A 12,913-nucleotide genomic window follows, 5' to 3' on the forward strand; every position below is an offset into this window, starting at 1 on the left:
CAGAGGCCCGGCCGTGTACATCTCTGATACAAGACTGCACTGTATGCCGCTCTGCAGAGCCCCACCGCGACGTGCAAGGCAGAGGCCCGGCCATGTACAGCTCTGATACAAGACTGCACTGTATGGCGCTGCCGCTCTGCAGAGCCCCTCCGACGTGCGAGGCAGAGGCCAGGCCGTGTACTTCTCTGACACAAGACTGCACTGTATGGCGCTGCTGCTCTGCAGAGCCCCGGCCGTGTACATCTCTGATACAAGACTGCACTGTATGGCGCTGCCGCTCTGCAGAGCCCCTCCGCGACGTGCGAGGCAGAGGCCCGGCCGTGTACATCTCTGATACAAGACTGCACTGTATGCCGCTCTGCAGAGCCCCACCGCGACGTGCAAGGCAGAGGCCCGGCCATGTACAGCTCTGATACAAGACTGCACTGTATGGCGCTGCCGCTCTGCAGAGCCCCTCCGACGTGCGAGGCAGAGGCCAGGCCGTGTACTTCTCTGACACAAGACTGCACTGTATGGCGCTGCTGCTCTGCAGAGCCCCGGCCGTGTACATCTCTGATACAAGACTGCACTGTATGGCGCTGCCGCTCTGCAGAGCCCCTCCGCGACGTGCGAGGCAGAGGCCCGGCCGTGTACAGCTCTGATACAGGACTGCACTGTATGGCGCTGCCACTCTGCAGAGCCCCGGCCGTGTACTTCTCTGACACAAGACTGCACTGTATGGCGCTGCCGCTCTGCAGAGCCCCTCCGCGACGTGCGAGGCTGAGGCCCGGCCGTGTACAGCTCTGATACAAGACTGCACTGTATGCCGCTCTGCAGAGCCCCTCCGACGTGCGAGGCAGAGGCCCGGGGTGTCGCTGCTGCAATAGTTCAGCTGTAAAATTGGTTGAGCATTTAGTCTGGGCTTGAAGTCAAAATGACTGTATAATATCGTGTGTCTCGCAGAGCAGAACCGGCCAGATGTTTTCTGCCGTACATTCGATGCTTTGGAGGAGGAAGCGAGATGCAACCGCCGAGACCATGGAAGCCGCTTCTTGTGCCTCCGCCATTGCCAAGCATAACTTGTGATTAATGCTCCGTATTGAACCTTGTATTAAAATTGCATAAGTTCCTTAATTACAGCAGAATGTACAAGGGCAGGAGAGTGTATTCATTGTTTTACAAGCCGTTAAATAACATGCTCTTTGTTTTGATAAATAGGTCTGTGAAAGCATCCGGTCATCTGGACTAAGTGCATTCTCTCATTAGCATGAGTTGCCTTCACTTAGCTCTGATTTGGTAAACCTCTGGTACATAGGGGGCTGTGAAAACCTCGTCTACACAAGATTGAGGCTGCGTTCAGCTGTAATGTATCGGCTGATGATTACTAATAAAGATGATAAAGCACCAATAACAATGTAGCTCGCTGCGCCATTTTTGTAGTTTCTATTTCTTTTCATGGGAGCTACGGAAATGGCATAACGCGGCCCGCTCCGCTATCTATATCTGGCTTGGTGGGTTGCATGGGTTTAGAAATCAAGATATGTGCTGGCCCAGTAGTGAGCCGACGTCTTGGACCTTTCATAGAAGCCCGTTTTGGATATGCCAGATGGGAATACGCAATTAAAGGGGTCGTCCAAAATACAGCTGCTTTATAAAAACGGGTTCCTGTGTGCAAAACATAGTGTAGAGATTATATTCACTGCTCGCCCTCCGCCAGCAGCTCTGGTTTATGTATTATTTACAGGCTGCAGCATCCTGTAGACCTGCTGCTGCAGCCAATAAGGGCAGCGGTGGTCAGCTGGGTTCCCAGACATTGGCCAACTATAGGTCCTCAATATCCTAGTCCCTGAAAGCCTATTTATTACATTATATGGCCCACAGCGGCCTTGCAGAGAATTTGAACCCTTGCTGTAAGGTTACCCCATAGACTACAGATAATCAGATGGGGTTCCGGCAGTGGGATATCCTGGGAACAACTCTCCTTGTTGGGGATCCTTCTAATAAATGTATATTATTCAAAGCGGCAAAAGACCTTTTTTTTGTTTGTTTTGTTTGTTTTTTTTTCTTTACCGAATCCTAACAGTTTTATAAGTGCTGACAGTAATTCTGTATGTACGGAGAGCTTGAGGAGAAGGGGGGGATTGAACTCCTGTGGTTTGAGTAGTGTGATTGTACTTTCAGGATCGGCTCGTGGAATGGTTTATATTTGAAAAAAAAAAACAAAAACTAATTCCCCGCAGACATATTTCCAGCTAATTGGTATTTGTCTGTGTTCTTTCTACAGCAGGAACAAGTGCTGTACGCTGCCGACAAGGTGATAAGTTGGTGTTTCTCCATGTTCTACAATTAGGCTCTGTAACGGAGGACCATCTCCTGTTTCTAGCTGAGCGGACTATTTGTCATGCACTTGGCTAGATAGTGATTCAGTACGTTAATGTGAGGGCGCTGTGACCAGTTCACCATGTCCTATGGCTAGGATGACTTTACCAGCTACAGGAGAAGGTAACTCCTGCAAAAAAATAGAAGTGCTCATTGCTAGAATTTCCCCCCTCCCAGAAGAACATTGTAGATTGTATTAACCCGTTATTGTACCTTTTAGCTGCAGCTAAACTGAACCTGTCAGGTCCCCACTGCGCCGTAAACTAAGTTATGGTACTGTTAGGGCACATGTCTGGCACACAGGTGATGGTTTTATTTTCTTAATACTCTCCTGCTTCCTGGCTCTTTTTCGCGCACTCGTTGTCTCTCTGCTTTCTATAGACTTCTATGGGCAGCAGGAGTTACTGCCCCTCCTTCACTTCCTGTGTTCCATCTTTAGTAACAAAACGGACAGGAGTAAACAGCAAATTAGAAGGGAGACCCCCTAGTGACCGGCACTTCGGAGGGATATAATTTAAATAAAGATAAATGAAGTGATTGGCACTTTTGCTACTTTTCACACAAGTTGTGTCAAAGTGCAGTGACCATTTTTTTTTTTTTTTTCTGCTAATAAATGGCAAATCGGTAAGACTGGTTCAACCAAGATCCATCAAAGCCAAATCACAGTTCTAAAGCCATTTTGAATTTTACGATACATCAGTGGGACCTGCGCTACTTGTTGACGGGGTTTGCAAGGCATACAGAATCACAGTCCATGGGTATATATGGAGGACATGGAATTGGTGAACTCCGCTTGGTAATGCATCATTCCGTCACTTCTGTGGAGGCCAGCATCCGTGGCCAACTTTGATGAGACAGCGACCCTAAGTTATTATGGTAGCGGTTCGCTTCACCTCTTAATATATACTAGGCTGGAATAAGATGCGCCAAATTTAAGAGATGCTTGCCTCTTAATAAATGTAGTCCCTCTTATATCCGCTTGCGCGACGTATCAGATATACTATGGCGGGTGCAGATTTGTCATCAACAACCCTACTTTCTGGGGTAAATTCTGGTACATGTATGGCTGTAGGAAGGTCGGGTGCTTCCCACGGAGCGGAGCCCTTTTTAGTCTTTGAAAAGTGGCATAAAAATGGTCGCCATTTTTTTCACACGTTTAATTAAATTTGCATCTTTTTGACTCCAGAGAACTGGTGCGACTGTGTGTCCCCCAACCCAAATTGATGTGGAACTTTACTACAGTGACTCCCGCCATGTGAACGTACCCTGAGGCTGCGATCACACGGTGAAAATCTCCCGGAATGACCGCAGCGGGACTGCATGGAAATTCGATGAGATTTTCGTGGCAGAAGGGCAGCCTTAAAATCCGCGGGGTTTTTAAGTGGCTTCGCTGCCTGTATTCTGCTGCGGCGATCTCTCCCCATAGAGAGGAGAGAGCCCACAGTGGAAATGGTGATACAATGGACATGCCGCGGCTTTAAATTCTGCGCAGCATGTCCACTTCATCGCGGCTTGGCCGCAACGGACTGTCCGCAGCATGTGGACGAGATTTTTGCCAATCTCGTCCACTTTGCTGCTTAGGCTCGGGTTTAAGATTGCTGGTGGAATTCCATGGCAATGCCGCCCCATGTGCACTCAGCCGGAGAGCTGCTCGCTATTACAGTGACACTTTTGAGTTTTCTAATATTTTATCCCATCAGTCGTTGATCATCTTACACTCCTACTTTTCTGAAACTTCTTCTGTAGTTGTTACCCCAGAAATCATCTGTAAATATTTGGCAGGCGCCGTGATTTGTGGAGGTGGCTGGAACACGTGGAGGCACCTGAGGTCCTTCATACAGTATATACCTAGGAAGGCTTGTATACAAGTGATCAGTTGTTTGAGGGTTAAACTCCCCATGTAATAGTTTATCGATGTACTTGTGCCGTATTGGACAGTCGGCGCAGGAGGCGTTTAATCCTCTTCTTTTTTGTAAACAGCAAGGAGCGACTCTTGTAATTAAACAGCGGATTTGTGAAAGGGCTTAGAGTAATTAAACCTGTAGAACACTTCTCACTTCAGTTCCGCTAATGCTCATGGCCTTTTTTTTTTCATCTTTTGTGTTGGTCATGTCCCTAAAAGCCCTCCGTGCCCACGGCGGTCATCCGTGCCCGGCGGCGGCCCGCTTGCAGCTTCTGTTGCTTGGTAATGCCTCTCACATACAGACTGGTAAAGTCTCTGGCTAATTGTCGGCCTCTCGTTCCCGGTACGCTTCGTGTGAGGCCTGCCGGGGTTTACTGCTCCGAATTCCATTTCTGCTGCATAATACAACTTGGCAAGCTGCTAGAAATTGGGGTGGTGGGTAAAGGATGTGCCGCCACGTGTCGGGTTTATTTAGCTTCAACACTTTATTTATGGTGTGAACATTATGAACCTCTTCTCTGTATCAAGAGTCTTCTAAAATATAAGGCTGTATGCTGGCCGGGGACGTTCCTGGCGTACACTCCGAATATGGCTATATGCACCCGGCGACCTGATATGTGCTCCTTAGTTTATTGGAACAAGTGCAGGACAACCACAGAATCAGACTACAATGATTGCTTAAAGGGGTTGTCCAAGATGTCGTCTTTTCTTGTAAACACCCTGCTGTTCTCTGTGCCACAAAATAAGTTGTAGAGCTTTCTCTATCCCCGGCTCACTGCATCTTCTGCACCACTGCTCGGTCTTCCTTGCCTGTTTGCAGGCAGCCTGTGTATAAGAGCTGATGAAAGAGCTCAGTGATGAATCGCTGGTCTCTGGCATTGGCTGCTGCAGCCTGTGATGTCCTGTAAATAGGCTGCTGCAGCCTGTTAATATTACATCACGGTGAAGACCTGGAGCGGCAGCGCCGGACGCAGTGGGAAGCTGGGGGAAGGGAAGTATATGGCTGTTTTGCCATATTGTTCAGTGTAAACACAGCCGACGATCAAACGATGAATGATTCATTCTCTTAGCGCTCGTTTCATGTGAGCATGAAAACAATTGTTGGCTCGTTCGCTAATTGTTCAGTTTAAACACTGATTTGTTCAATCGGTCTCCTTTAGGCCCCCTGTCCACGGGCGTTGCGGTATCCCGCAGCGGAGCTCCACCGCGGGAGCCACCACCCAGGAGCAGGAGCCGCACATGAATCTCCACTGCCACGCTAATGACTGTAAAAAGCGGCCTGAATGTGAATGAGCGAATGATTTATCTGCCTGTATAAACGGGTGGAACGAGTGAATTCTGACACTGTTCACTCGTTCGAGCGATAAATCATTAGGTGTAACAGCACCTTTAGGCTAGGGCTACATGGCGACTTTGGGTGCAACTCGCAATTTGCACAATCGTGACTCTGTCCCAATAAAGACCAGCCGGTTTGGATATCGTCCACTGATTGGTCACAGTGCAACAGTATCCACTTAGATTACATGTGATACAGGGAGGATGATGCGGTGATCTTTGTCCTTCTACAAACAAAGATGACCACACCACTCCTCTCACCCCCTGTGTAACGACCTGGTGCGTGTTCAGAGCTTCTTGTAGTAACCAGAGCGGATAGATAGCGTAGTCAGGAAAAGCCAGATGTCTGTAATGAGTAGGTATCTGTTACAGTACGGAAGAGCGGGCAGGTAGCGTAGGCTGGGGAGGCCAGAGGTCAGTAACGCGTAGGTATCTGTTGCAGTACGGAAGAGCGGGCAGGTAGCGAAGGCTGGGGAAGACACAGGTTGGTACATGGTAGTAGGTATCTGTTGCAGTACAGAGGAGCGGACAGATGGCGTAGTCAGGAGAAGCCAGAGGTTGGTACAAAGCAGTAGCAGTTCCGTTCAGAGGAGCGAGCAGGTGGTGCAGCTTGACTAAGCTGGGAGTGCAATAATCACGCAATGAGTGAGGTATAAGGCCAGGCTTAAATAGTGTGTTTAGTCAAGGGAATGGGACGGAGCCAGACAGGGAAACAGAAACTGGATGGCAGAGGTAAGGAACGTTAAGCCAGATTTATGGAGGGGAGCTATCCAAAGGGCTGAATAGCTGAATAGGAAGAGCTGCTGCCTGGAGTTCAGGAGCTCCTGGGTTTGAGCCCTGGCCGGCTGGATGCACACTGTGCATTAGTATGCTTCATTACTGTACGACACTACACTTTGATTAACCAGTGCTGCCCACGTGAGCAGTGTGTAGTGTTGTAGGCTACCAATGTATACTAATACAGTGTGCAGCTGGTAATCAGAAGTGGTGTGGCCATCTTTGTTTCTCCAGGGTCACTTGAATGGGCAGGAGTCTGTGAGCAAGATGATGGTCTGTCGGGGTGCATTCGTGTGCGGAAGTGTGATATCCGTCTGAGAAACTTAAGCAGATTATCGCACTTGCAAACCCACGATTTCTCCTGCAAGTGCGATACGTTTAGCGAGAGAAACTCCTTGCGCCGCTGTATGTGTGATTTTCACGCATGTGAAAATCGGATGTTTCGATAGGAAAATTGCATCGCACTCAATGAAAATCTCATCTGCATGTGAGTGCGATGTAATTATATTTTTTTTAATCCCATAGGGAAATTGGCGCATGATAGAAAAATCGTTGCATATCCTATCTGTGCAAGTGGGAAAAAAAAATCAGTCATGTAAATTAACACATAGAAACCAATGGGTTATTTCCCCATGTGAGTTCCATCCATATCGCAGTCAGACAGAATTTGCGTGGGGGAGGGGGAATAATTTGTGAATGCGCGCTTGGGGCTTATTCACATGAATAAACCCATTGATTTAAATAGGGGTATGCACCTGTGCATATTTTTTACAGTATTTTGAGTCACATGTCCTATATTGTGCGTGTTATGCACCAAAATAGGCCATTGACATGAATGGAACTGCGCGAACATGCATTGCATACACATGAATCATACGTATTTACTGTGCGTGTACACATTAGATTAATGGGCCACCTAGTGTTTTTTTTTAGGGGGGGGGGTGGACACGTTAATACGTTGCATATTTGCGTGCACAAAACAAAGTGGAAGAAACGAAATACACCAGGAGTCGGCTAAAATATGCTCACGCCCCATATCAATGAGCCTTTGCTCTCCTATAGAACAAAGACCTCACGCGAATGACTAGTAGATCAATCACTCAACCGGCTAAATTGAAATAAGGTGTTTTTTTTTTCCTCTTTCCTTCTTCTAAGAATTATGCAATTTCATAAGTGGTCATCAGCAGTGGCTCTGAGCAATTAATCTTGGGAGATTAAATTGTGCCGGACGTCTTCGTAGACACAAGACAAAATGCTCCTCTTTACCCTTTCCTAAAAGGGTGCTGGTTGACCTTCGCCTCCATACAGGCCGGATCCCTCCCATATACAACAGAGCCATCCATATACAACCTGCTTTGAAATTCAAATGTTGACATTGGAAACCTTGTAGCTAACCTGGCTTCCTTGTGTAATTAAATGTATTAATGAACCGCGGTTCACAAGTTCAGCTTCTTGTTGAATAGCTTCCTCAGACTCCTTTCCCCAGGCCGCCGGTGCCATAAATGACGCATCCTTCTCCTGGCCTTTTCCTGTGTGGACCTTGACCGGTTTTCTCTCCCACTCGGATCGATAACCATTTTGTTTGCTTTGGCCTATGACCGGGTTATGTGACTTTGCAGAGACAAATCAATAGCGATCTTCATCACTTCCATTATGCTGGAGTCCTGCGCAAATCCTGGACTTGTTTTCCATGTTAAGCATGAAAATCTAAAGAATAGGGACTGAAGCTGGTAATTACGAAAGGATCAGAACTGGAGAAAGAATTGCGCAATATACATTAGTTTTCATCCGTCCACCAGCCCTTGACTCCAGATGTGTCTGTTAGGGGTATGCCCACTCTTCAGCAGCGGGGTACATGTAGAATGAAAGGGGTTATGCAACCTATTAAAATTGATGGATTATGGCCGGTTTCACACCAGCGTCGCAACCTCCGGCCGGATGGTCTGTTGTAAATCTGGCGGCAAGTACTGGAAGAGAAAACGCTGCATGAAATGCTTTTTCTTCCATCCCAAAACAGGGAAGTGGAGGACCCCATGGGTCCGTCCAGTGTTCGCTTCCATCCATAGATGGAATCGTTCGGCCACTGGGATTCCCCTTTCCTGGACTGAACAGGAAAGCGGAATCCCCACACAGGATAGGCCACTAGTATCGGATTGGCGGAGGTCCACCGCTCAGAATCCCCGTCCATCTGCTAATAAAAAGGGGCCACTGGGCTCCAGCAAAGGGTATTTTCAATGTTCATGTCAAAGCTTGCTTGTGCTTGTACTGCAGAGCTCCATATTATTGATAGTAGCTGTTCGAAGTGCTACAGGTTTTTCCTATTCACTTTCATAGCTGACCCCCCCCCCCCCCCCCAATTTGGATATTGATGTCGTATCGTACGTTTTGGCCATCAATTTTTTGAAAAAGGTTGGATGACCCCTTTTAAGGCCTTTTACATGGGCCAGTCATCAGACGCGAACATTCGCTCGCATGTCTGTTTGCCAGATCACATCGCCTTGTTTCAATATGCTAATTAACCAGCAAACCCTTTCGTTAGCTGATTGGATCATTCATAAAATATTGCTGGTCGGCAACGCCTCTTCCTACAATTGTTCTGCCCCCGTACTGAGCAGGAATGATGCTTGCCCACATTCCAGGAATCGCTTGCTGATATGAATCTACTGTGCAAATACTTGGCATTTGGAGCCTTTTTATACCAGCCGATGACGGGGCACAAATATTCGCTCGTCTCCATGTGGCAGCGATCTGACCCTGAACCAGCAAGTGCTCGGACCTCGGTGACTGAATAAAAATACTCGCCCGTCGGTAGCGGATCTCCCCGTGTAAACGGTGATCTGCTGCCAATGAATGATATCCGAATGCGGAGGATTGATGGTTCGTCCTCCATGCACGCCATCCAATGCCTAGGTGGGTGAAGGATCACTGGTACGATTACTTGATCGGTGCTAGTTATCATGGGACAGTTCTGGTTCAGGGTGTAGCCTTCATGGTTCTGCAAGTTGCGAGATGAAGTTGCCCTTGGGTATTACACAGAGCTTGTTGTAGGGGATTTGCTTTCTGGAAAGTACATGCAATTCTACTAGTAATGTGTTACTGTAAATGGGTGTGTAGTCATATGTTGGGTAATCGGCTATTAGCAGGCAGTAAGACGTAATCTGTACATCTATGCTGAGCAAATTATGGTTTTTTACACAATTTCTTCCTTATCCTTTTTTATATATATATTTTTTCTTTTTCTCTTTTTTGGGGGGGGGGGGGGGGGGGGGGACTTTAGAATCAACATGCAATACAATATTTTGGCCCAGCTATTAGATTTGGACACATCTTGTAGATCAGAGCGCCTCTGAATGCCAGGAAATGATGCTGCCATAGTTCTATATAAGATCTGCTCCTTGACAGTACTTTTGAGGCCACTCTGTTAATCTTTATATAACCAACCCCCCCCCCCCCCCCCCCCCCCAACCTCCTTCCCCCACTAGTATAGATGTCAGCAGCCAGTATTACTATAGTTATTTCTTTCAAACTGAAACTTCCTGGAGTCTTCAGGTGGGTCCTGTGCTCTCATTCTGACCACCGGAGTTACTTGGCTGTATGTTCCCTCAAGAAGTCCGTTTTTCAGTCAGCATAATTGCTATTTGATATTATTACATGGACTCTACCATGCAAGTTCTTCATTGGGGGTGGAACAAACTCCTCTCAGTTACTGCTAATGATCAGAGGCTCCAGTCGCACAATTATAATGGAGATCACAAATCCTCCTCCTGACTGTGTAATTATGGAATATAAATTATGGAAGGTAAGGGCAGTGTCCTCCTAGCAGGCAGAGATGGTACAATCTCTAATTGATCATGTGATGCTATATTGATGCATCAAGGGAGTGTTGTAGCATGCAGAAAAGGGAGACAAGAGAAATGTTGGCATCAAGAAGGTGCCTGATGAGCATCAGACAGGAGTCTGCACTGTATTAAAATGACCGCAATATATAGGAAACCTTCAGAGTGTGTCGGCCAATCAAATGAGGGGTGCTGGAATGGAAAAATTGTTTTTTTTTTTTGTTTTTTTTTTAATGCCGGAGTGGCCCTTTTTTTTTTTTAAAGAAACTTTGACCAATCTTTTAATATCTCGTTGCTATGTAGTCGGGGATGGTAGACCAGTGTGGTCGTGGTATAATGTGCAATAGAGGACTACACAAATAATTGTACTTAGTGTGTGTGTATGTGTATATGTATATATATATATTAATAATGTGTGTGTGTGTATATATATATATCCAGATTTGTACGTTTTTAGGGTTGACCATATGCTGTTAATCTAGGATGTGCCTCTTGTTTAATACTTCTGTCTTTATATTACAGGATCAGTTCGATAATTTAGAGAAACACACGCAATGGGGACTAGACTTCCTGGACAAATATGCCAAATTTGTCAAAGAAAGATTAGAAATTGAGCAGAACTATGCAAAACAGCTTAGGTAAGTGTCCGCCCACTGTAGTATATAGCTACATGTGCACATTCTGTATATGTTCTCACACATTCCATGAAACTTCACCTCATTCACCAACTTTACTGTTTAAGATCTGTCTGATGTTACTTTGTGTCAGAACAGAGCTGGAGACGTCTCTGATCGGCTTCTGAACAATGTATCCGCTAACTGAGGACTGACGTTGTTGGGATCTGTCCGTGATGGACTGTGGATTTGGGGTGCCTTTTACACAGGATGACTGTCTGGAATGACAGCCGCCCCAACGACTGTTGCCCCTGTGAGCGATAGTCATTCAGTGAATGAAGGCGGAGGGCGCCAGAGATGTCTTCCTGCCACCCGCCTCCATTCACTGTTAACAGGCAGTTGATCATAGATGAATGACTGAGCGAGAAGTTGCTCATTAGTCAGTAAGCTGAAACTAAGAGACTAGCGACAAATGAGTGATATTTCGTACAGTTCCCTGTCGGGCCCTGCTTTTGCACGGGATGACTGCAGGTCAGAATCGCTAGTTTGAGCAATTTTTCGACTGACCTTCAGCCCGTGTACACTGAACAATTATCATTCAAAAAAGTTGTTGAATCGAGTGATATTGAACGATAATTGTTCAGTGTGAACGCTTCCAACAATTAAACGACAAACGTGAATTTGTTCGCTGCTTGCTCGCCTGTCCTTGAGCGTGAACAGCAATCGTTTAGGCGTTGACGTTCACTGGTACAGTGAGTGTAAGTGACGTGGGTGCGCAATTATCAACACATTGCTGAACGATTTGCCTGTATAAACGGGCTGCACAAGTGAACCAGCGAACTCTCATCGGTTACTTGTGAGCCGTCTGCAGTTTGATATATACAGTGATATGTAGAAGCTGCAGAAGCCATATTGTGCAACATTTTTTAATAAAACGCTATTGCAAAAATGATTTTCAACCCAAATAAAGTTCAGATAAAAAAAAAAAAAAAAACGCTCCAAGAGTTGTCCATGGTTTACAAAAAGTGTTTCGTCAACTGGTTTCGTGTAATTCCTAGGTTTATTTAAGGGCGCATTCAGACGACCGTATATAGGCCGTGTATTCACGCCGGCCGAAATATGGCATCCCTTTCTGCAGAGGGAGGAGGTTGGAAGAGCCAGGAGCAGTGTGCTGAGCTCCCGCCCCCTCTCTGCCTCCTCTCCACCCCCTGCACTATTTTCAATAAGGAGAGGCAGGGTGGGGGCGTAGCTAAATTCCAGAACTTAGCCCAGCCCCATCCCGCCTCCTCTCATTGCAAATTGTGCTGAGGGGCGGAGAGGGGGCGGGAGCTCAGAGCACTGCTCCCGACTCTTCCAGCCTCCCCCCCCCCCCTGCAGAGAGACTCCTCCAAACAGATCATGTCTTCAGGATTTCTGTTGTATTGTGCAGGTAATGTAATTCTCTATCTTCAACTCATGACCTTTTAGGAGGGTCTTGAGGACCAGAGTTGGGGTACATGGCTCAAAGGCTTCTCATGCCTTATGCAAGATGAGTATCGACAATGATGGATAAGGGGTGAAGAGCAGCAACTGTCCCACTTTTACTAGTAGCCTGGTATGTAAGGCCGAAAAATGACACACTGTCCATCCAGTTCAGCCTATTACCCCCCAAGGTGGTGTTATGTAGGAAGTCTATCGCTGCATGGTTTCCACCCGTGGTGTGGGATATGCACAGCACCCATATTGGCCAGAAGGACAGGCATGGGACCCCAGCACGTTCCCACTCTGTAAATGATATCTAGGACCACCAGTGGCGTCATCTAGTGAAGAACCCTTGAACACTATTTTTGTCCAGGAAGTTGTGACAATGCGGAGGCTCGGAGCCCGCGGGTAAATGATAGGTTTCCTAAGAATATGTTTATTCCGCAGTGTTTGTCTCCTTCTGGCCCGTGATGGTGGGAGTATTTATAGCTATTTATTATTGTCCAGCTTGGTTATTTTAACCATTTTAATTTCATATCTCAATACTTGTGACAGCAAGTCCTTGACACCTCGCACACAACACAACGTCTTGGTCAAGGACACTTCAAGGTAAAAACAAAATGTGCGCG

General features: G+C 46.8%; 1 protein-coding gene across 2 annotated transcripts in view; it reads left to right on the forward strand.

Moving 5' to 3' along the window:
- The window catches only part of FNBP1L (formin binding protein 1 like), a 113,141-nt gene that overhangs the window by 49,951 nt on the left and 50,277 nt on the right, over positions 1-12,913 (forward strand). For both annotated transcript variants that reach the window (XM_066597362.1, XM_066597363.1), the window contains exon 2: positions 10,732-10,847. In XM_066597362.1, coding sequence (XP_066453459.1) covers positions 10,732-10,847 — 116 coding nt within the window. The remainder of the gene's footprint in view (positions 1-10,731; positions 10,848-12,913) is intronic.

This window comes from Eleutherodactylus coqui, chromosome 3 (assembly GCF_035609145.1).
Source record: "Eleutherodactylus coqui strain aEleCoq1 chromosome 3, aEleCoq1.hap1, whole genome shotgun sequence".
In the NCBI taxonomy this organism is placed as follows: Eukaryota; Metazoa; Chordata; class Amphibia; order Anura; family Eleutherodactylidae; genus Eleutherodactylus; species Eleutherodactylus coqui.